General features: G+C 37.7%; 1 protein-coding gene and 1 non-coding gene across 2 annotated transcripts; both read right to left on the bottom strand.

Annotated features, from left to right (window-relative positions):
- Positions 1–87: 87 nt before the first annotated feature.
- LOC145783620 (kelch-like protein 12) lies at positions 88–2,391 on the bottom strand. Its single transcript, XM_082595512.1, has one exon. It carries the CDS (start codon positions 2,389–2,391, stop codon positions 769–771), a length of 1,623 nt encoding a protein of 540 aa, XP_082451638.1. The 3' UTR covers positions 88–768.
- A 16,446-nt stretch (positions 2,392–18,837) lies between these two features.
- LOC145783733 (U6 spliceosomal RNA) lies at positions 18,838–18,939 on the bottom strand. The gene has a single exon (XR_014290952.1). It is a non-coding gene; the product is annotated as a U6 spliceosomal RNA (small nuclear RNA).
- Positions 18,940–25,562: the final 6,623 nt, after the last annotated feature.

Genomic DNA, 25,562 nt, shown 5'->3' with positions numbered 1-25,562 from the left:
ACACCATAGATTTTTTGCACGGTATTAGCAAAAGCGTAGCCTACATACAAATGACACATTGAACTTCAAAACAACGTTGTGCTTTAAATCAATCATCACAAAATTGTTTTTTGATTTCGTTTTTTGCTGTTCATCTGTTTTCCTCCCTTGGATTGAACAAAAGAAAACGGATTCAAACAAAGATGAGCTGATATAATTAACAAAACGTAGCCAACCAATCTAAACAATGGCATAGATCAGTAACAGCAATGACCGAGTGGTTAGCGCGTTGCGCTCGCAGTCGAGAGCCTGCATGTTCGACTCCAGCCACCCACCCGCACTTGCTGTTGTTTCTCTGGGCAAGAAACTTTACGATAATTGCCTCTACCCAGTGATCGATTTCGAGTAATGGGTAGTACCAAATTTAAGTCCTAAGTAGAGTAAACAACCGGAAACAGACATTGCCGTCGGCTGCAGCGTGGGTCAGGTGTACGTCGGAAGGCGTACACCGATGCATAGCGCTCAAGTCCGCTTTCCCGCAATGCAGGATAAATATATGAAAAAACAAACAAACAAAACACTAATGTAGATAAATATCTTTGAAACAAATTTTTCAAATACTTTTAATCATTGAATACTAATAGGCTACAATATATTGATTAAAATATCACCATTTACATTTCGGAAAGATCGAAAATAATCGATGACACCATAGATACTTAGCATATGCTGGTCTGGAAATCTGAATCCTTTGACAGCTTCGAAGTTAATACAAAGAGTGAAACATAATTAAATGCACAGCAAATTTTTAACGTATTGTAATGCTGGTATGTTTATTTGTACTTTCCAAGCATTCTTCTCTGGGTCATAAACTTCCACAGCATCTGATCCTCCTCCAGCGACGTATATCTTCCCATTTAAAACACAAGCTCCATGATTGCGTCTTGCATAATTCATCTCAGCAACATTACACCAGGCTTGGTTCCGTGGATCAAACCGTTCGACTGAATTGAGGTTTCCAATGTTGAACCCACCTATTGCGTATATTTGATCATTGAGAACAACACCTGCTAGACCTTGTCTTAGAACTTTCATTGAAGGAAGAATATTCCAACCAACTTGGCGAGGATCGTGATGTTCAACTGAGTTTAAGTAAAATAATCCAGACAAACCACCGATTGCATATATTCCTCCGCTGATAGAGACCAAGGTAAAATGAGAACGTCCTTCCCTCATGTCATCAATAATGTTCCATTTGTTCCTTTCAATGTTATAACATTGTCCAGATGATAAACCACCCAATCCACCCCACCCAACACCACCACAATTGTAAATACAATCATCATAAACAACAGACGCACCGCTGTTTCTGGCTACATTAGTAAAAGCTAATTTCTTCCAACCTGACACCGTGTCGTCCAAGTCTAATCTTTCCATGGCGTTGGTTTTTTCTCCACTTATGACATAAACTTTGCATTTGTGACTTACAACTGATCCATCGCTATGGTCAAACAACAGATTTGGTAGTTTGTTTATTTTTTTGTTTATTAAGTCACATTTCAATGTTTGCTTTCCATTGATGGCGATAAAGCGATTATCTGGCTTTTGTTGCTCACCAATGGCTTGATTATTTTGTTGATTTCGAATTCGGGAAACTGTCATTTGAAAACACACTTTAAGGCATTCATGACAATTCATAATCAATTCTTTTTGGCTGACAACATTTTGTAAGAAATCTCCAGATAAATTATCAAGTTTTAATAAACTGAAAAGCTCAGTCAAGTGTTGTTGACGTGCATCGACGTCATGTTTGATCCATTCAATCATTCCATGGAAAACAATTTCCTCAGAGGTCACTTGTTTATTTTCTATTTCAAAAACGTCACGGATATCTTCAAATTTCAATTCTTTAAGTTGCTGTTCTTTGATAAAATTTTCAAAGTTTTGTGCAATCACAAAATTTGCTTTTTCCACAATATTGTCAAGATCATACAACTTTGAGAATGATCGAATTTGTAAACAGTTTGTTGCATCAATTTCCTCAAGTAAAAACTCCTGACAAAATTCCTTCAAGTGAGGAATCCCCATGTAATTAGCTGCTTCTATTAAGTTGTAAACATTCTCACTTGTGATTGTGATGTCACAAGTGTAAATGAAGTTTAAAACAGCTTCAAGTGTTTCTTCAGTCATTCCTTGGACATTTCCTTTTCTTTCATACTTTTCCTTCATTTCCACTGAAAACATTTTTGAGAAAAATGTTGAGAACACTCCAAGGATACATTTGTGTCCAGCGAAGTCATCAGATCCAGCCGTTAAAGTGACATCACAATAGTTTTTCATTTTGATTCTGTCATTGTTCAAAATTGTTAAAATTTCTAAAGCGTGATTACTTTTAAAGTTTTTTGATTTCATTGTAATTTCAGTGTTAATTATATTCCTGCAAATATATCAATGTATAATTAGGCTGCACATAAACTGCATCTGAACACAAAAAATTTCCAACATTTTTGTTGTCATAAACGAAAGCTGCAAAATGACTTAAATCAATGCCTCCCTGCCTTGCTTGCTTTCGACCAAAGCAGCGGAGATATGGGAAAGGATAAAAAAACTGCCCTTTTGTCCAAACCCTAAATGTCTACGGGTAGTCCTGGACAGGTCACTCACTTACCGTCAACACTTGGAGTCATGACGCAAAAAGATCTCAACACGCGCAGCTTTTCTAAGGCCTCTGGTCGGCTCAGGCTGGCTCGCTGGAGTTGACACCTTGCGCATTGCCAACCATTGCGCTGGTTCATGCTCCAGCACATTAATATGCACATGTTTGGTCGCAGTGTCCAATGCCACAAATCGACGCTGCTATATATGCCGCATTGAGTATCGTAACAGGATGCCTGCGACCTACTCCAGCGGACAATCTCCCTGTCCTTATGCAGACATCCAACCAGCTGAGCTTTGTCGCAAAGAAGCCATTCTGTCTCTTTCTCGCTGCGCTATAACCCCAACCACTTGTTCGACTCGTCTCAATGAGTCTGTACCAGTGAGCAATCCGGCGACTGAAATCGAGACACCCACTTGCACAGGCCGCACAATTTTTTATGAAAACCGGTGAAGACCAATCCATCAGTGCGGCTACCTAGGCGGACCACTAATGGAGCTCAGAGTAGAAGAAGAATTCCTAAAGACTCCAAAGTTTCATCTCCGACACCGGCCCCACCCAACCTGAATGCATTTGCAAAGGAAAGCCTGGGTGCGGCTCAACTACCTGCGTACTAGCGTCAAACTATTTCGCTCCAAAATGCACAAATGGGGTGGCTCCATTCGTGATCTGTGAGCGTGGCAAAGAGGAACAAACCACACCATCTGCAACTGCGCCAATTAGTGTGCGTAGTCTGCGTGAACTGGATCACCAATCAATTGAGTGGCTGCTCGACATCTGCCCAAACATCTAGACCGAGTCGCAGCAACTAATCAAAGTTGGTGAAAGGTAGAGCCCCTCGACTCCTGGAGTGGCGAAGAAGATTCACACGAAGAAGAAGAAATGGAGGCTCTTAAACTTTTCATCGTTAAGTCAAAAGTATTCTCCAATCAGTCATGCTTCAATGATTAAGCTTCCAACAAGACACTCTCAGTCGAAAAGTGGACTAAAAAATCACGCACGTAGCCCTAGTAATATTTATTTGTGTGTAAGAAGTTGAAAAGAATATACGGCATAACTAAAGTTGTTATTTCAACACGGATTGTTGCAAAAAAAATTGACATTCAAGTAAGCTACGCGGTACTGAATGAGTAGCTTACAAGAGCCATACAAAAAATGTTGCCACTAAACACAAACTTCAAAACATGTATTCGCTGGGAGTCGAATCCAAACCGTTTGGGTAACATTCAAGAATCCAGCACAAAAGGCCCCACTTTCACATCCTAGGCATGAAGCAGGAAGACATCAGCAATGATAGATATATTAGCACCAAACGAATCACAAAAGTTATCATCGTGATCATGGTCTTTAAATTATCCTTCAAAGCAGTGATAAACAAGTTTGAACCCTGAAAGACAGTAGGAGTTAAGGTTTAATCATGGCCTTTAGAGTTACAGCTAGCTATGTTACATTTCGTAAGCAATTTCTAAAAGACCAATTTATGTTTTCTTGATTTTTTCCAAAGTAAACAACTGTCGTGTTTGTTGAGGTTAGGCTACTAACAGTTCGAGAAACTTTAAAAATTTGATGATGATCGCAATCATTATCGTAGTATTGATAACTCTAAAAAACGTGACGTGCCGCATGTTTAATTCAATATTGGTTCCTACGAGGAACACATCCCGATAGGTTTGGCCGGTCAAAGTCGAAATTTTGTTCTGATAGTCAGAGCAGTATTAGGCTACCTGTTTTTCTTTTTACTAGCCAGACAAGTAATATGACTACAACGCTGACATGCTACAAGTAGGTTACGTTTTAATTGGATTTTATCAAAGACAAGATAAAAAAACAAGAGACAAATTAAGTTTTTAACAATTGTATCAACCTAATAATTTTTTTTTTGGATAAAACATTTCATGAGACCAATTATTATTTGCATTTCCTTTTAACGTGCAGCCTACAATATGTTTGTTTGACTTCGCTTGCTGCTACAGTAAGGAAAAGCGGGGTAAAACGGACATTCGTTTTTTTTAAAAACTACAGATTAAAATAACACATTTTTTCTCTATCTTTTAAATCTACTAGAAGGAATATACCATACAAAAAATTGGAAACCCTCTTGCCACACTCGGCGGCAAAGTGGTTGAAATTGTTTTCTTAGATTTTTGTTATAAAAACGTGTTCACTTATATGTGATGACAGTTAAGTGTTTTTTGAAATTTTCTGATTTTTTTTTAGTTTTGAACATGGGTGGACAACGGATCACTATCCTCCAAAAATTAGCATTCTGCATATTTAATTTTTTTCCTTATAACTAACTTACAGACTTTCTTGAGTGGCTTTCTAAGGACAAAACACACAATGGATGATTGGAGCAAAACGGACATATCGATATCACTTGCAACACAGCTTAAAGCAGTGGTTCTTAACTGGACGGGGGGGGGGGGGGGGGGCACGCGCACGCCCCTAAGGGGAGCGTCAACCAATTTTTGCGGAGGGCGCGAGATCAAGAACGATATTTAGTCGTTTTGTAGTGTGCAGTGGTTTCGATGTCTCGTACTAATTTTGTCAGTTCACATTTTTTTGGAAACTGGGAATCACTGGCAGGGTTATAGCCTATAGGCTACAGACGGAGCTTTTGTTGCGTTTGCTCTGTAATCTGGCTTCGTTGCATGTCAAATAGAAATCCATTTAGTGCTAGTAGGCTATTCATTGCATTATTTTTGCGAAGCCCTTGGCATCCAAAACTTTGCCTTTAGTAAACCAATAAAGGGTGTCTTAAACTCAGTTATCAAAGTGCTTAACGTTACCAAAGCTGGAGCTCTTTGTGGTCGTCTTTTCAGTAGTCTGTGTACGTGTAAGGACACAGAACCTGATTGTATTGGTTTGATAGCTGTCCAATGAAACATGTTAATTGAAACTAATTGCTAATTGTTAATATTTAAGCTTTACCCTTGGAAGAATTAAGCTGAACAAGGAAAGCCAGTAGGCTAACCTTCAATAACTTAGATGCTGCACTCGCAGATGATAAGTTTGAGTGGACAAATCAAACAACAGAAATAGTTTCCAGATACAGAGAAAAACCTGGAAATCCAATTTGTCTTGGAGTTCAACCCCACTGCCAAGTAAGATAAGGATTTGAAAAACTGGAACTCGAGGTTATCTTTCTATTTACTCATTTGTTTCACTGTCAACTTAGGATATTCAAATACTAGCAGTGCTCTGATCCTTATATCTTTGTGAAGGTTTACTTTCTATTGCAGTTGCTCTTAAGACCAAGGACAGGCTGAAAGTTGAAGACTTAAGCAATGTTGCGAAATTGCTGGAGTTAAACCTCGCATTACAAATCTAGTTGCAAAGAAGCAAAACATGTACATTGTACATTGCTATAGCCGACGTGATCCAATAAATAGACAAAAAAATTGTTTTTAGTGTTACACTTGTTTAAAATTGAAGGGGGTGTGTAATGCATGTAGGCTACTGACTGCTAAAGGGAGGCGTGTCTAAGAAAAGGTTAAGAAGCACTGGCCTAAAGGAAACTATATATTTTTAAACATAGAAATTGTTTTCAAACAGATAGTTACCTGTAGCTTGTTTTGGGGACCTGTAAACAGCATAAATGCATTTGTCAAACAGTGTTTAACAAATAGGCCTAGTTAGTTTAATTCTATTTGAATAAATATAGGCTACTGAAGAAGCTATCTTTACGGCGGAAAAAAGCTTCGTTTACAATAAATTTGCTGGTTACTAAACCTACCGATAACTGTTTTTTTTTGTGGATATTCATTCTAACAAGTTGGTCACAGCGGTAAACCATAATTTCTTCGTGGGAAAATTGTAACTTAAAGTTTCCGGATCCTTTCGTCTGCATATAATGACCGAAGAAACACACACTTGAACTTCTTTTCAAACAGTGTATTTCTGTAAAGATTAGCCCACGGCTACCAAAAACGAGGGGGTGCAACGCGTATACCACTTAAACTGTCACTACACAACAGATTACTTGGATAAAAGACGGAACCTTTGTCCAGCTAGCAAGCACTAAGCCAACAGTTAAATGTGCGGCCAACTTTCAAACAATCATTTTACGAATGACCAGAATAGATATCAATATCTCAAATTCACGTAGAAAGTAACTGTGACGCAATAAATGAAAGACAATTATGAAGTCATTCCAACAGGTGTTTAAAGCTGATGTAATATTTCCTGTTTAAACAGGCCCAAACAAGTCCAAACAAGTTTGACACAAGTCTATGAACGATGGTGCAATTTTGGCACATTTTCTAGCAACTTCCATGACGTAATATTCAGTAGACTTGAACGGTTTTATATGACGTTTGATTTGTACAGAGATTGGCCGTAACACAAGTTTACAAAAATTTGCTTGATCTTGAAAACTAATTAACAAAATGAACTACGAGGCAAAGCGGTTATATTCAGGGCCGTTGAGAGAACATTTCGGGCCCAGTACTAAGCAAAAATTCGGGCCCCCAAAGCTTTAAAAAGCAAAGCAACTTGTAAAACGACCTTGCATGACCGTCACTGATACCTGAAATGCCTTTTCACAACTTTTTAAAATGCTTCATCAACAGCGTTAACTATCACTTTCACAAAGGTCTAAACAAATTTTTATTGATTTTTACAGCCGGTATAACCTAAATACCGGTACTACAGCCTACAACCACAACATAGATACAATTATTGGTGCATTGATACAATATTATTATAGATACAATTAGGCTACATATTGAAAATACACACACATTAAAAAATCTGATCTAATAGAGGTAAATTAGAAGCTAAGAAAACATGTATTGTATAGCTGTTACACCCAGCTTATAGACGCTTATTTAGTTACAGAGTGTGTTAAGTGTTTCTTACATTGCAAAGGCAGTGGTTACAGCAACAAAGGTTTATTTGCTCTCAATATAACTTAGTTGGCTACATCTTCAGCATGCCACTGAGGTTAAAGGCGATGAACGCTTTTTCCAAACTAAATTTGTACAGTTGAACTTTTCACTTAAACACCAGCTTTAACGTGATACGTTTAACATCGGTACAGTTCTTTGAAACTCTGTCATGTTTGAAACAGTTTTTGTTTTTGGCATAGCTTCTAAATTTCTTGTAATTCAAGGTGAAGCTTGTGAAATTGTTGGCAGATTTTTTAAGCTGTTTACCAAAAACAAGAGCTGACAAATAAACGGAATTGGTGTCCAGTCTCATTTAAGCATATAGATGCAAGGAAGGAAATATGTCACTAAAGATACATTTTTTTGGTTCGTATCTAGATTTTTTCTCACCAAATTGTTATGAAGTCAGAGCATGCTGAGCTGAGCACCAAAGCATATCTACTGTAGGCTACAATGAAAAGGATATAGGCTACCAAGGAAAACGAAACCAATCAATGCTTGGTAACTTTTGCTGGATGATAATCAGAGATGCTCCATTAATCATATACAAACGACAGGCTAAGAGGCAAAGAAAAGACAAGTTAAATTATAAATTTATGCATAAACGTGAAAATCTTTTATTACACACGCTATGCTGAAAACGAACCACATGTCATAATGACATTTTTTGTTGAAAATGTTGAAAGTGTTGAAAATTGTTACTGCTGTGTTCAGTAAAGTGCACCAAGGCTTACCATGTAGGCTAGCCTAGATCCACACACAAAAATGATAAGTTTTGTACCTTTTACCGACACGACATTTAGTAGTTATAGATTCTACAAAGAAATCTTCAAAAAATCATTCCTATTTGATAATGTTACAAACCTCATTGATAAAAACTTAAATTTGATGAAATGTTGGTCAATGAATTGTCCGCTACACTGCGCACTGTCTTGTTTATTCTTTGACTTAAAATAAAGTAGAACTGGTAGATAATAATAGTTTATTTTACACCAGTTGGGTGCCAAATAGCATCAATCAATCAGTTTCCATATTTGGCGATTTCCAGCCAACTGTCGCAATTCTTCCGGGCTGTGCTCTGTGAGCACTGAGCAGAGCACATAAGTTAGAGCTGCTTCTTAATTTTATTTCTCTGTAAAAGTGTAAAACTGACAACCAAATAACCTTAGTCAACTAAAGTACGAGATTAGAAAGGGGAGTGAATTCCTCAAGTGCAAATACTTATTATTGAAGCTCGAAGTGAAATTTAATCCAGTGAATCCAACCAGAAACACCGCAGGAATATTGTTAGTAAACCTTGTGAAAGCTTTGCTTCGTGCATGAAAGCTCACCCAAGCGTTTCATTACAATATACGGCTTAAACCTATAGCAATTCTTTGTACTGTAGTAAGCGTGGAATTGATTTTTGGGCTGATCTTGAAATATTTGAAGAATTTGAAACAAACTTGAGTTTTTGATATCGGAGTCAACTCGTCACTAATGCAACAATTTTGCTGTCAATCAAGCACGCACGGTTTTCTTTGTTTGACAGGAAGAAATATTAAATCTCTCACATTGTCTGAAAATTCTGTGCAGCTATTTGAAAATTAGTTAGGTTGCAGCTATTTGTTTCCTTTATTTGTAAAATAACATTGAACGTTTTTTTTATTGTCGGCTGCATAGCCGAGTGGTGAGAGCGCTGGAACTGCAATCGAAAGGGCGCCGGTTCGACACCGCTCATGAGCATGTGGCTGTGTCTTTGGCAGGACACTTAAAATCATGCCTAAAGGTGGACATGAAGACTGGCTTCCTTGCCTTCCGTCCACTTAATCTTCAACTACCAGGTGTAAGCCTGGATACGACAAACAAAAAAGAAAAAAAAAGCTCAGCCTCATGGGCGAAACACATGTCAATCCCTGTCAATTCTTGCTACACTCGACTTCCGAGAAACATAAGGTAGAACCGTTAGATAATAATAATAATCTATTCCACGCCAGTTGAGTGCAAACTGGTTTCAATTAAAATTCTCCATTGGCGATTTTCAGCCAACTGTCACAGTTCTTCCGGGCTGCGCTCCGGTGAGCAGAGCACATAAGTTAGAACTGCTTTCTAATTCCATCTCTCTCTCTAAAACTGGCAACTAAATAATCTGTCAACTAAAGTATGAAGTTAGAAAGGCGAGTGAATACCTTATTGTTGCAGCTCTAAGTAAAATTCAGTTAAGTGAATCCAAGCAGAAATGCCACAGGAATATTGTCAGTAAACCTTGTGAAAGCTCATCGCAAGAAAACTCATTCAAGCGTTTCATCACAACATGGCCTATGGCTTAAACCTCTTGCAATTCTTTCTACTGTAGTAAGCGTGAATTGATTTTTGGCTGGTAATCAAGAATTATGAACAAACTTGAGTTTTGATATCCGACTAAAATCATCACTGATGACAATTCACGATCGTACTTTTCCAGGGTTCAGGTAATAACATTTTGCCAGAAAACTTTATTTAGTACCTTAACAATTTTTTTAATTTATTAATATTTAATTATCATTTAGAAGTTCTTCTCTGCTACACAACTACTTTATACTAAATAACGACAAATGTGTTGCCACCAGGACCGCCGAGCCGGAGTTGGAGCAGGAGCCATTAAATCCGCTTACTGAAGGAGTGGGGATAGCGCAGTTGTGGAATAGGCTCGGTGGGATAGCGCAGCGGGTAAGGCGCTCACTTTTCAATCCTGGTTCGACTCCCGGCTTATGCTGGTTGTTAACACCGCTCACCTCTACCTAGGGTGTAATAAATTGGGTGGGCGTAGTTGCTGAAGTAAAGGCGGCCCAGAGAAAGGAACTGGCCACCCTACTCTCGTTTGTGCCGAAGGCTTACTATAATGAGAACCTTATCTTCTCATCCCCCGATGCTCGGATTCAAGTAGGCTATAGGACTTACCTTTTTACGGTACTGAAGACGATATTAGCAACTTTTTTGATGTAGCCGATTTTTGGAAAAAGATTCAATAACATTTTCAAAAAATTTAGCTAAATTTGTTAAAAATAAAATACCCCGTGACGTGAACTTTGCAGTCTCTAATTTAACCCCGACGACGCCCAAGAATAAAAGCTAAATTCACACACTAATCCAGAAAAGTTTAAAAAACAACTGAATTTAAAACAGAGAATTTTAGGACAAACTTTGAACCGATTTGATAATGGGCAGTAAACAAAATATTAAACAATAGAATGTAAAACAATTAGGCCTTATGGCTTACTAATCGTTGTTTGATAAATGTGGCTACTTCAATTGCTTCACTGGATAATAATCTTAGTTCCCTCATTCCGATTTTTTCAAAGCTGAGGCTGGCGAGTCAATTACTTGTTTGCTACATGCGGCAACGGCAGACTTGGATTCTTGATATTATTTATTGTATTATTATACAAATATTGTAAAAGTTTAAATATCATCAATTTGTAGCTCCGATAGCTCAGTTGGTTGTGACTTTGTGCGCGAAAAGCTGCAAGATCAAACGGCGCTGGTTCGACTCTGAGATATGCGCTTGAGCAATGCATTCTAAAGACTGCTCTTCATTCAGCGGCACCTAGTGAATGGAATAATTCCCCGGCAACAACAATCGAAAACTTCACTCTACCAATCTCGGTAACCGGTCCTGTGTCAAGAGCTTCTACAAGTATGCGAAATTACAAGGAATAACCTATCAAGGCTTTAATTGTCAGTACGAGGATAAAGATTCAAAACCAACCAAACATTTTGTACCAACTCTCATCAATTCAATTTTTACAATAAAAATACCAAACCAACACAAATTAAAAAAAGTAGACTATGTCTTGTTTTATTCACCTAAAAACGTTTACGTTTATATATCATATTCGTTCTGGGGATGCGTAGGCTATTGTCATACTGCGCGAAACGTCAAGATCAGCAATGAAACAACTTGTTTGTCTTCGCTTTTACTTTCAGTTTCATCAAATAAACGTTGCAACTGGTGCTAGAAACTGTAATTAAACATTTTGATGGTGTAATTGTAATGCAATTGAATTGAAAACTATGTAATTGGTCTAATTCTGCACACAGTTTGTTTGCACTGTTGCAAAAAACGGTTCAAGTTCAGCAATTCAAACCGCTTCTGCTCAGTGATCATTATTCATTAGTTAAGCTTCCACAATATTTTAAATTTTACATTAAAATCAACCTATCACAACGGTTCGTAGCACTAAATATCGAAAGAAGTTGCTTGTTAATTTTCTTTAAGTAGAAATGTTTACTTTTGACACTTGTTTCCAGAACTCTATAATCAAATAGTTTTCATTCTAGCTACGCGCCAATTTGGTTCCAAACAATAATTCTTCTTATACAAAACTGCATGCATTGCTATTAGTTTCGGTCAATCAATCAATATGGTTTATTTGCCAGAAACAGGAACAGTACATGGTTGAAATATGTACGATGTAGGCTACATACGCTGCAAAAGTGGCACAAGTTCCTATTCTGACAACAAGACAACAAAACGACCATACGGTCTAGTGGTCAATTGCCACCAGTCATATCGTTACCTTCGACATAACATGTTATCACGAAGGTCACGGTCAGTCGGTCATATTCTGGTTATTCGGTTGAAATGGATTCTTTTTCTAATTATTCTTTTTTATATAACTTTGCTCATGCATCTACAGTATCTTGATAAATTATGAAGAAAATTATTTAAATTATCCTTTTAGTAAAGACCCGACCGGAATAATTACTCAAATATACAGTATATAAACCGAAAGACTGCTGAAGCAAAGCAGCTTACATTTACATAATTATAAAACACAGTCATCGGTAGCCTACCGTTGGGCAATTACAGCGTGGTCCAACTACAGGCCCGCGGGCCACATGCGGCCCGCGGATAGAATTTTTGCGGCCCGCGAGCTTTCACAGTATTGATTTAATTTGTATTTATGTTATAGAAAGTAATTTCAATTAGAACAAGTATAGCATTTGGATAAAAAGTGTCAAAAATTTAATTCAAAGTTGTAGACAGCAGGGCCTATACTGTTTCACCCTATCAGGTCTCGTTAGTACAACTGGGCTTCTTAAAGGTTGATATGTACCTAGTGTTCCGGACGTTTTTGTTTCCTTAAGTAGATGATTAAGAAGTGGAATGCTCCCGTTTTGTGAAAGATATTAAGGATTTTTCTTGTGAATTTGAGAATAGATTTAAAGATGTTGACAGATTAAAACTTAATCTCCATTATTTTGTATAACAATCTTATGGATGTTAATGTGGAAACACAGCTAGCAGAACTTCAGCTCAAACTCTGCGAGCTTCAGTGCAACCAATTCTTGCTGTCAAGGAAAAATGAAACCTCAGAGTGCTTCTGGAAATTAGCCAGCAAGGATAGATTTCCCAAACTGAAAAAATTTGCATTAAAAATGCGCTCAATGTTTGGAAGCATAGGTGTAGGAGAAGCGTACTTTTAGGGGGTGCGAAAGAAATTCTGCCCAAATATGATAAATTGTGCCCGAAAAAAATTTGCGATGAAATATGCTCCATCTCAAAACACGTCCCATTTTTTTGCACGTAGGTACAATTAATCTTGACTGCTGACTAATAAACATTACATTATAACATAGTTGTCTCAGTTTATCATTGACACCCAGGAACAAACTCAAATACAACATCACACCTGTGATTTCTTTTTTATAGCTTCAATCCTGGATCCATTAAAGTTACATTTATTTTGCTGTGGTGCAGTACTAGCAGTAGCCTACATCTTCAAAAAGGTGCAACTTACTCCAATAATGCTACTACTACATGGATGTGAAACACTAAATCTGCAGAAAGATAGTCTACATATGAGACAGCCTAAATCAAATAGAACATACATTGATAATAAAGAATAAGTTACGGTTTCAAAAAACTACTGTTGTGTTAGGTGCTTTAGAGTAGCCTATAGAACACAGTCTGAAACAGTTATTAATAGTCTAACTCAGTGTTTCTCAAACTTTTTTAGTCCATCGCCCCCTTTTCGTTATTGAAATAAAATTTCGCCCCCTAATTCTGTCAAGTAAAATAAACATTGATAATAGAGTGATAGACAAATTTAGTTGTAGGAATTTAATCAACGAAACTGACAGTAACATAAATACATGATAATGTTCAATGGGATAGGTGAGCTTGGCGACTTTTACAAAGTTTTGAAATGTTTGGCGACATCTTCGTAAGATAGAGTCGAAGATCATGCCGTTTATGAACTAGCAAGCGTTTCTTTGCTTTGAAAACATCAATGCCACAGCCGAAAACCCCTTTTCAACCATATATGAAGTAGAAAACGACAAAATCCACATTCTAGCTTCTTTCCAGAGAAGCTCATATTTGCCAGCAACCTGGCACCAAAATAAATCGTATCGATCATTTCTGAATTTCACTTGACTCATCATCTGTTTGCATATCAATGAACTGCTCTTGAAGTTCCACTTCTTCTACATGTAGGTTCGGTAGAAAATGGTTGTAACACCCAGTTTGGAACATGGAAGTCCACGAGATCTGGAAAGCGAAGTTTCATGTCTTTATGAAACATGTCTAAATGTGAGCAGTATTTTTGCCGTTGTTCTTCTGTAATGACATTCTCGCTCAAATTGGGAAACTGAGTTAAGACATTTTGACTTGCACTTATCTTGTTGTTGACGTATTTTATCACAATATTCAGTGATTCGTGCAGTTCAGGACTGAGATTAGGCTACGGGCAACCAAATGCTGACGGTGAATTACACAATGTATTGCAAGTCCAGGAATTGCTCTTTTCATCAGTGCAATGAACCCTCGATGCTTTCCAACCATTGCCGGAGCACCATCAGTTGCGCATTGTAGAATATTCTTCAGTGGAATCCCCTTCTCTTCGTAGAAGTTTTTCACTGCATTTAAGATGCTTGATGCCCAAATATCTGTGGGAAGACTGAGCGCAAAAATCCTTTCTTCTTGTTCTCATATTATGAACAAAACGCACATATCCAAGCAGCAGCGATACATTGTCAGTCAAGGTAGAATCATCTATTTGCAGTAAATGGTTTGCGCGTTGGACTGTTGTTAGCGCGTTGGACTGTTATTGGTGGTTTGATAAATTCACCCCCTTTGAGTGTTTTCGCCCCCCGATCGCCCCCTTTGATTTTTTCGCCCCCCTGGCGCTCAAAATCGCCCCCAGGGGGGCGATTTCGCCCACTTTGAGAAACGCTGGTCTAACTGGTCTGTGGTGTGTTACCCTGTCATTTATCACTACCTTCAAAGCATATGCCATAATGCTGGTGGTACTGCTATTTTGCATTCATCAAATCCTGGCTTTTGCTCAACAATCTAACCTCTTAGAGAAGGTAATTTATTAAGAATCAATTTCGCTATAATAATAGCATCTTCAGCTAGCACATGTAAAAAAAGAAAAATATGTAAAACAAACAAATAAAGCAAACACACATAAAAATTCTGTTCTTAATAGATGGTTAGACCTACATTATGGTCAAACCAAAAGCCTAAGACTAACTCTTAGCCTGATGTTCTCCCAATGATGTTCTAACAATGCACTGATACAAAAGTCAAGAAATATATGAACAGATCTTCCATCAAGTAAATTTCAACCGTTTTAGACCAATACAAAGAGAAACACAATTTAGTTTTCAGTCCGTTGCAGTACATTTGTGTATCATTATTATCTGACATCATTTTCTTTGCATAAACTCTTTTGTGTCATTTGTTTTCTTTGACAGGAACTGTACAACAGTAATGATTATCCCATAGCCCGGGTTACCATCACCAAAAAAAAAGCTCTTTGCTTTGGGATACTTGTAAAAAATTCTTTAATGCAAGCTTTTACGTGATGCTTCTATTGGAATTGTTGGGTTTAAAAAAAAAATTGAGCTGCTACAGTTTTGAATAAAAGCTTATCATGAGCCTCTTGATGCTTAGCATCAAGAGAAGTAGCTATTCGCAAGAAGAATTTAACATACAAGAAAGAAATAGCTTAGTTTTAAATTTGATTTATTGAATGAAAATACACAATAAATCTATAATATGAAAAACATTCTGAGGAATGAACTAAAACAAACCAAGCACACAACTCAAAAATAAACATGTTTCATAAAAAACAAGCACAGTAGTATTTTCTAAGACATTGTTCTTGAAAATGAGCATAACTTTTAGAAATAAGCATAGAATGGTAACCCAGCCCCAGCCTATAGCTTAAAGTTGATGGTGTGTCAAAACTACATTTTCATTTTTAACTGCAAAACTACACTACATTTTCAATTACAGGAACAAAATCATTGCTAACAGTTACTGGCATTAACCCTAAATCTTCTACCACAGACCACTCACTGACTTTCAGAAGTTGATTCTGAGATACATTGGTGGAGCCTGTGTTAAAATTCACTTCTTTACTTGAACTCACAGTCACACTTACATCTTGTTTGTAAACTAGAATGTGCTAGAAATGACAATTTTCTTTGTTTTGGATCATCTACACCTGAAAACCTTATACTCTGATCAGTGATCACCGGCATTTTTTTTTTATTTTTTTTATCTGGTTTACGTTGTTATCACATTAGTACCCGACTTATTTTCACTGTGTTATGCAGGATAGAACACAATCGGTACCGTTTTTAAAGTCTTCGGTTTGACCCGACCTGGAATCGATCTCAGATCGATACCAGCACTAGAATCGATACCAGCACCAGAGCCGAAGGCGAAACCACTCGGCCACTGAGCTGGTGATCACCGGCATGCTTCCTTTCAAATGTTCTTAAATGTACATTATCCGAGAATAACAGCTTTCCACATATAACTTTTTTTCTGTCGTCTGTTTTTTCATTTTCTTTTCAATTATAGACCAGGATGGTTATATCTTTTCAACACAAATTTGCAGGCAATAAATATACCACATGGGAGTAGGGTTGTTGAAAATGATATTGAAAAAGCTTTCTGATGAAACTAACAATTTGAGTTTAATTAATTATGTGTCATATGTGAGTTTTGAAGGTTACACAAAATTAAGTTGTAACAAATATGTATCCCACCCTGTTCTTACTAATTGTGCCCAAAATTATTAACAATTTTGGCAAATTTTTGATGGCCCAAAGTTCATTATTGATTTGAGGATTACACAAAACTAGGTTGCAACAAATATGTATTGCACAGTTGCACACTATTCTGACTAATTGTGATCACATTTTCTTCAAAACAATTTTGGCTTAAATCTTTTTTGCCCAAATTTCATACTGTATGAGTTTCGAAGATTACCGCACACAAAACTAGGTTTCAACAAATGATGTGTTCCACACTGTTCTGACTAACTGTGCCCAAATCTTCCTCGAAGCAATGACTAGCTAATTTTTTGCCCAAAAGTCATATAATAAGAGTTTCGATGGTTTTACGAAACTAGGTTACAACAAATATGCGTTCCACACAATTCTGACTAACGGTGCCCAAATTTTTTTGGCTAATTTTCTTTGCCCGAAGTTTATAGGCCTATTCATACTTGAGTTATGGCCTATCGTCACTCAAAGACATTAGATATGCAAATCTTTCATCCAAATTGTTGAATTTCTTGTCAATTAACGCATTTTTAAAATTAAATGCAGTTTTAATTAGTTCTTTAAATCAAGAAGCTAAAAAGAAATGTACATTTGATGAATCGACAAAATATCCAAAAATTTTCTGCCCGAATTTTCTGCAATTTTGCCCAAATTCTCGACAAATCAAAAGTTTTGGGGGTGCGATCGCACCCCCAGCTCCTACACCTATGTTTGGAAGCACATACATGTGTGAGAGTACATTTTCTAGAATGAAGCAAGTCAAGTCTAAAAACAGAAATCGAATGATAGACGAAACACTGGAGGATAGTCTCCGACTTGCTACCACTAACATTGAAATTGATGTCGAGAAACGATAGTATCAGAGAAACCTCGACCACAGGCATCTCACTGTTAGAGATTTGCAATAAATTTCTATTTGTTATTGTTTAACAATTTCGATTACGCACTCCTTTTTTTCATATCTTTATCCTGCGTTGCGGGAAAGCGGACTTGAGCGCTATGCATCGGTGTACGCCTTCCGACGTACACCTGACCCACGCTGCAGCCGACTGCAATGTCTGTTTCCGGTTGTCTACTCTGCTTATGACTTAAATTTGGTACTACCTGTTATAATATATTGTTTTACGTTATTTCTACGTACTTTGTTTCTGTACTGCTCCTTGTTCTAATGATTACTTCGTTGGCGTGTTTTGTCCTTCTGGCTGTTCTCTATTTTGTGTTGCTTGTTGTTGTGAGCTACCTGCCTTCATTTTTAGTATGTTTTGAGTTGGGGTGGCCGCATTTTAAGTTGGTTAAAACTTTATGCATAAAATCATCTTTAGTTTCATGACAATTTAACCAAATTAAAATTTTCAACTAAAAATCACTAGGTAGAGGCAATTATCGTAAAGTTTCTTGCCCAGAGAAACAACAGCAAGTGCGGGTAGCTGGAGTCAAACATGCAGGCTCTCGACTGCGAGCCCAACGCGCTAACTATAAAACACTCACTATCGTTTTATTGGAAATGGCCGCAAGTTGTCACGTTTTTGTAAAGTGGCCCGTAAGTCAAACGTAGTTGGACCACTCTGGGCTAGGCTATAACATGCAATCTGCATGCGAACTGCGAAGTGATCTACAGCAGTAAAAATACAACAGGTTGCATTGTTAGTCATAGTCGACCATTGCTTTTTAAGGCTTTGGTTAAAGAACTTAACTTTACTCCATTTCCATTGCAGTAGATCAGGGGTCACCAAATGGCGGCCCGCGGGCCGCATGCGGCCCGCCACGCTGTATCGCTGCGGCCCGCGGAAGGTATCAGCGTACAAGTATAACCAAAAATACTTTTCTTGAAGGAGTTAAAGAGCACGAAGGCAAAAAATACTTTCCTGGAAGCATATTTTCGCTTTGCATACGATTCCACCGATCGACCAATCAGATTATAGTTCTAGGTGGGGGTTGCTTAAAGTTATTCCAATGCGATGTCCAGCCACACTGTCCCAGTGGTTGATTAAAACGTCTGTTTTCGAATTTTGAAATTGTCTGTGAGCATAGGGTTGCTTATTTTAAGTTTGCAAATGTCATGTAAACACTAGTGCGAGTTTCACCGTTATTGTGTTTCACGAGCAGTGTTCTCTTTATGCAAGTTTTTGTTGACAAAATGGGTCGGTGTGCCAACTCAATTTATAATAAATTGGTAATATATTACATATAAATTTAGAGACTTTTTCTGATTATATTATGAAAATATTTAGCTTAGTAGGCCTACTGCAAAACTTTTTTTTTTTAAGAAATATGAAACGCTTCACGATTTTGCGTGTCATCCTTGCGCAGGAGCCATGCTAATCTGTATCGTTCCAATTATAGTATATGTACTGCCGAAGCAAGTACTGCAAAATGTTGTTAATCAACAAATTCTTGCCACGCTGATGAGCACCGCAAGTGACAGTTGTCTATAATAAAAGAAAGACGGTTTTATAGATTCTCACAAAAAGGATGAAAAACCAACTCATCGCTTTTTTGAGGGAAGACTGTTCATAAATTACGACTTTTCGGTGATTTCCACAAGCGTTTGTTTCATGGCACCTGGTGTGATGATGTCTAGTTTAGCGTTGGTGGTGCCTTCAACATTTAGTTGCAGAATGGTCACTCCTTGACCTACAACAGCTGGTGCTGTTCGCCCTGACAAGGGCGCTGTGCTTGGTCTGGGGGTGCCATTCTGATGATTGTTCTTCCGCATAACTTTATAGCGACAGTTGTAGCAAGTTTAGTTTTCCAAAGTCGGTACTTGCCGGGGCGGCCGGGTGGAGGTACTTGCTTTCTTCGGCAGAGAGTGCTGCTTGTGAGTGTGGTGAAATGCAGACGGCAGCCCACATTATCAAGGATTGCCGGCTATACAGACCTCCTCATGGTATGGAAGGCCTAGTTTCTATCGATGACGACACCAGGCAGTGGTTAGCCAACAGATGCCCTGACATATAGCGACAACACGAGAGAAGAGAAGATGGTACCTGTTTTCTTTTTCCCTGTTATTGGAGCCTATTTTTCGCTGATATGTTTGCAGGTCACTATTGTTGCCTGTATTGTGATGTGTCAAACATTTCCTTGTTTACTGAAACTGTTAAGGGAACGTTCAAATATTACGTAACGCTTTTTTTCCGAATTTTTGACCCCCCCTCCCCATGTAACGCCAACGTAACGCTTTTTTCAATTCCCCCCTCCCCCATGTAACGCTTTTTCACTACGAATTCAGCACAAAAAACTACCATTTCGTACTCGAAAGCGTTACGTAACGCTTTGCTTGAACCCCCTCCCCCCGATGTGACGCTAACGTAACGCTTTGCATAAACCCCCCCTCCCCCTCGAAGGCGTTACGTAATATTTGAACGTTCCCTAATTGCAAGATATCTTTTGCGAAGCGAAGTAACAACACCACTCTTGCTTGGCGATGAATATTCTGATGAAACCGCTCGCCTCGCTATAAGTGCACAAAACAAGTGGCCTCTATTTATTAGGCATTGTTAAAAAAGTCAAAAGTGTTGTAAAAGGAGCTTGGCCTAGCAGTAGCGTTGTTCGATTAATTTTGTTGCTACGGTATTCTAACATAACTATGAACAACATGTAACGCTGGATACTGGGTACGAAATGCGTTCTTTTCTAGCATAAGAGTCAACCTACCTAACATTTTATTAGTGCGGCCCGCCACAGCTCTCCTTAGTGCCAAAGTGGCCCGCATGCAAAAAAGGTTGGTGACCCCTGCAGTAGATCATTTTGTGAATCCATCTCAAATGTAGATTACATACTATATACTAGCATCATAGTCATCAATGCAAAGATACCACTGAGAAGCCTATTTGCATTAATATGTCACAACAGGCTCAGATATTTGAATTATCAACATATATAAAATTTTATCACCAACAAAACTATAGGCTTAGAAACCCATTACTTTCGATCCTCTAAAATATAAAATTAAACGTAGGTAGGCTACTGTAGTATATAGTAACCCATTTTACATGTTGTACAATAACGTACGAACTTTATTTTTGTTAGATATCGTTTCTTCAAGCACGTAACTTAACAGGTGAAGCTTTTAAGTCTTCATCTAACATTTTCTTTGAATCTTCCGCATCTGCATTTGCTCTTTTTTAATCTTTGGCTACTTTGACACTTTGGCTACTTTGGCTACTTTGACACTTTGGCTACTTTGACACTTTGGCTACTTTGACACTTTGGCTACTTTGACACTTTGGCTACTTTGACACTTTGGCTACTTTGGCTAGATTCTACAAAATAAAAAAGACACAAACATATAATGCTGCGACATAGCCGTACGAGCCAGGGGGGCAGGAGGGGCAGCTGCCCACTCTGTTGTTTCAAAACGTCGCAAATTCGGGCAAAATCTTGCAATTATTAGGGCAAAAATTGCTATATGAAAAGCTACAAAATTGCATGAATTAAGAAAAACTATAAATTAATATCTTTTACCTATCAAACTAAGTACAGCCTCTTATTTGCACAAGAAATGTGCCGCAAAATTTTCATTTGGCACACCCGTATTGATGTATTGTATTGCATGGTGATCAAACTGTAGTACGAAATGCATTTAACCAACTGCATCATGCCAATTTGGGCAGCCACCAATATATGTCTCTAATACTTTTGTGCAACTGCCCAAATCAAAACGCAAAATTTGCTATACAGCCAATTTTTTTAATTTTCATTTTTCACAAATGCATCGTTTTGATTTGGGCAGCTAAAGACATAAAATTATGATGAAACTGATTAGTCTGTTTATGCAACTGCCCAAATTAGCATGAGGCAGTTTCCCCAAAATGAACAAATTCATTAATTTTTCCCATTTACATAACTGTATTGTTTAGATTTGGGCAACAAAAAAGTATGAAATTATCTGATTATAAACAGACATAACTCAGCAACAACACTACATTTAACATTATAAAAACAAAAAACAACAAGCGAACGTTTTCGGCTAGTCATATAGCCCAGTCATATAGCCTAGTCATAGTCATATGCAAAAATGAATTGATGTCAATCTTTGCTCTAGCCTAGTCATAGTCAACTTAATATTTCCTTTTGTATTTTTTCTTATAGGCTTGAAAAGGGCTATATGACTAGCCGAAAACGTTCGCTTGTTGTTTTTTGTTTTTATAATGTTAAATGTAGTGTTGTTGCTGAGTTATGTCTGTTTATGGTTTAAAAGAGTTACCTCTCTACCCAAAATGTATCTGATTATAGTTTAAAACTGCCCAAATTGGCATGATGCAGTTGCCTCGGCATCAAAATTTACAAAGTCTTTAATTTTTTCATAATATCCATAAATGTGATTTTGTGTTTTTTTCCCTTTTGGCCTTCAAAGTTTCTGCAAAATGGTGTGCAGTACTGGACTGATGCTACTGTAGACGTAGAGATGGTTTTTCGCGCCGTAGGCGCAAAATTTTTTTTGCACGGGGGCCCCCCGATCTAAAAGTGCCCCAGGCCCCCCATCAGCTAAATCTGGCCCTGCTTGCGGTACTTATAAGCATGGCAAGAATTGTTGATTAACAACATTTTACAGTTCTAAGCTAAATATTTTCATAATACCAGAAAAAGTCTTTAAATTTATATATAATATTATTCCAATTTATTATAAATTGAGTTGGCACACCGACCCATTTTGCAAACAAAAACTTGCACAAAGGAGCACTGCTCGTGAAACACAATAACGTTGAAACGCACACTAGTGTTTACAGGACATTTACAAACTTAAAATAAGCAACCCTATGCTCACAGACATTTTCGAAATTCGAAAACAGACGTTCAAAACAACCACTGGAACAGTGTGGCTGGACATCGCATTGGAATAACTTTAAACGACCCCTACCGAGAACTACAATTTGATTGGTTGGTGGAATCGTATGCAAAGCGAAAATATGCTTCCCGGAAAGTAATTTTTGCCTCATGCTGTTTAACTCCTCCAGAAAAGTATTTTTGGTTATACTTGTGTGCTGATACCTTCCGCGGGCCGCACATAATCAGCGTGGCGGACGCATGCGGCCCTCCAGTTGGTGACCCCTGCTCTAGATCACAGATTAATTTTTCTGGTGTCATGACTGCGCTGATCTTGATTAATTTAGTTTCTTATTGCGAAACGTATTTGTTTCGGTCGACCATAAATGGCTTGAAGCAAGCACGAACTTACAATATGACGTCATCGGAATAACTTCCGGGCCTTTGACGTAGGCAACACTTAGTTATTAACAGCAGCCTGGTTAATCACAAATTTTAAGTCAGTTGGTTCAAATGATGACGCTGCTGTTGGAAATTGTTTAGTTGGAGTGAAATAATATGAAACAGCACTAGTTGTTAAACAAGGCCAAGATTTAACGTAAATTAATTTGAAAATACACGTTTTAAACATTTTTGAAGACATGTTTCCCGAATAAACTGAGAATTTTAGGGAAATCATTTTTCTGAATAGCACCACTTAAAAGAGCAAAGTAACAGCACGGTATTTAAATCTTAGTCATGTTTTTTTCAGAGCTAAAATCAGTAATCCAGAACATAGTAGGCTACAGGAAAGCTTGTTGAGCACATGCAGTTCAAACGAATAAGAACAATGTTAACTGTCCACAGATTTATCAAAAACTACCAGTGAAATCAACGCCACTACAATGTACTGCACATGTGCTGTTAAATAAAACGTGTTTTTTCGCAAATCTAATGTGGCTCTGCAGAAGTAGAAAGAAAAAACATACCCGAGAAAAGCAGGCACTGTAGATCTTTAAGTTTGAAAAAATGGAGATCAATTTTTGCTTTAGTCCGAGATCTAATACTGGGACAAAAATGCCAGCTTCTGATAGTCGGGAGTGTAGGAGCTGGTTGCAAGGCGTAGGCAGGCTGCGAGGGTCATCAGTCATTGTTTATCTGTACTTGGACTTGATGATGTTCATGTGCGAGAAAGCAGACTCGCACAAATAAGTTGATCCAAAAAAGGCCAAAAAAGTTTAAGGCACATATTCTGAGATTGGGATACTTTCTCATCCATCCATCTGTAGCTTCCAAAACACGACATGCTCTCCAATTTGAGAGGATGTTTTTTATCTGGCTTTCATCTCAATGTCATTTTGTATATGCATAATCTCATCGTTAAGAGCGAGCCTTTCAAGTCGAGAAGTTTAATGTATTCTTGGTGTGAATTGTAAACGGAAACAAATATGCGACATTTTGCGTGAGACGTTTTTGCATGCTGATAACAATTTTGTACGTCGCTTGAGAATTTTAGCTGGAAAAATAATTATAACACACCGGTGCTTTTTTTTTCAATTGTTTTGTTCCCGGTTACAGCCATAGTGACGTAACAATGATGCGACTCACTAATGATCAATGAATTCTTTTTTATATCCTTTGTTGATTTTATATAAATTTTCATCAAACTGAATTTTTTGCTACTAGATATTTAACGTTCCATTTCATGATCATCATCATCGACCATGCCTGAATAAGGCGTCGACTATAGTAATTTTTCCCAACGACCGATCGTCCACAACAGTGGTGTTCAACCTGGGGATCGCGAGCCGTTTTTTGGGGGGTTGCGAGACATCTGATAACCCAATGCATCGAAATCAATTATTTTTTTCCCAGAAAAGATTAAAAATTGTGTTTTTTCCCTATTGACCATTTCTCCACCTGGAGTTACTCTGCTGTTCTTTGAGACGTTGCGAAGGCTTTTACAATAAGAAAGCATTCAATATTTTTACCTAGTTCTTGTTCGTTGCTTTGTGCAGACTAACGTTAACTAGTAACCACGCTATGGTAAAAAAACGAAGTTATTTGGCATCCTATGTCAAGCATGGATTTGTCATCAACGCTTCCAGTGGCATTGGAAAATTTCAGTGAGTCGACTATTTTGTTCGAAAGTTCTTTGAGCAACAGTTCCACGCATTAAGCTTGTTGAAAAGATGCTACACAAACCATCTCATTGAAACTGGTTTCAATAAATTCATAAAAAATTGCATTAAATTCAACTAGTGATAATGCGAAAATGGAGCTTATGGTCATTATTTTTCTCCTGTAATCTAGCCATGCTAGATAGGAAATGGAAATAATAATCGATGGAAATGTTTTAAAAGTCGAAGTAACATCGCGAAAAGACGTTTTTGGTTTCAAGAGTTAGCATTAAAACAGAGAAACGAGACATAACTGGATGTCAGCATGAATAAAATTTGATTAAATTTTGCATTAAATCTGCTTTTATGAGGGTGGCGAGTCTACGTTGATTGCTCTGAAGGGATCACGGTGTAAAAAAGTTGAAAACCCCTGGTCTACAACGATTGTTCTTATTAAATTTACAAAATTATGTTTCGTCCATGTTGAAAGATTCTTACAATTTCCAAACGTAGACGCCCCCGGTGCCTTTGACCAAGAAGTCGCCCCATCATTGCCGAATGCTCAATTCCGCGTTTGCCGTAGACGTGCCCGATAAATGTCATTTGTCATTTTACAACTGTTCTATTGAGGACGCCAGGGGTGCACCCAGAGCGTCTCCATACTTCTTCGTTAGTGACTTTATCAATCCGGTCAACTTCAATCATTCTCCGTGTGAACAAAATTTTAGAACTGTTAATCTTTATTTCTATCTGCGGGCAAATAGACCAGGACTCACAGCCATATAAGAACTGACCAAATGTACACCTTTAAAATTATTATTCTAGTGTTCAGAAAGATTGAGTTAGATTTCAGTAATCATTCATGCATATTTAGTTGCAGAGATAACGTCGGACAAAACGAGCAAAAATGTGCTTCAGGTCGACAATTAGTACAAATAAACATCACTGTTCTTATCAAAACAACTAAAGGTGTCACATTCATACAAAGCAAAGTAACCCATCAAACTATATTAAAGTAATATTTGAGGCCATTTAATATGAGAATGTCATTTTCATTGCCTCAGAACACGTCAATGGTCATTTATAATTTTTGCAGGAGCAAAATAATTTGATGGTGTGAATACA

The sequence above is a fragment of the Aplidium turbinatum genome, chromosome 14 (genome assembly GCF_918807975.1).
Source record: "Aplidium turbinatum chromosome 14, kaAplTurb1.1, whole genome shotgun sequence".
NCBI classification, from domain to species: domain Eukaryota; kingdom Metazoa; phylum Chordata; class Ascidiacea; order Aplousobranchia; family Polyclinidae; genus Aplidium; species Aplidium turbinatum.
Note: the sequence above shows the minus strand (reverse complement) of the source record. Positions and strands in the feature narration are given on the sequence as shown.

Bases quoted from the DNA above. Each gene is read 5' to 3' on its own strand.
- LOC145783620 (XM_082595512.1), bottom strand. From the start codon at position 2,391: ATGAAATCAAAAAACTTTAAAAGTAATCACGCTTTAGAAATTTTAACA.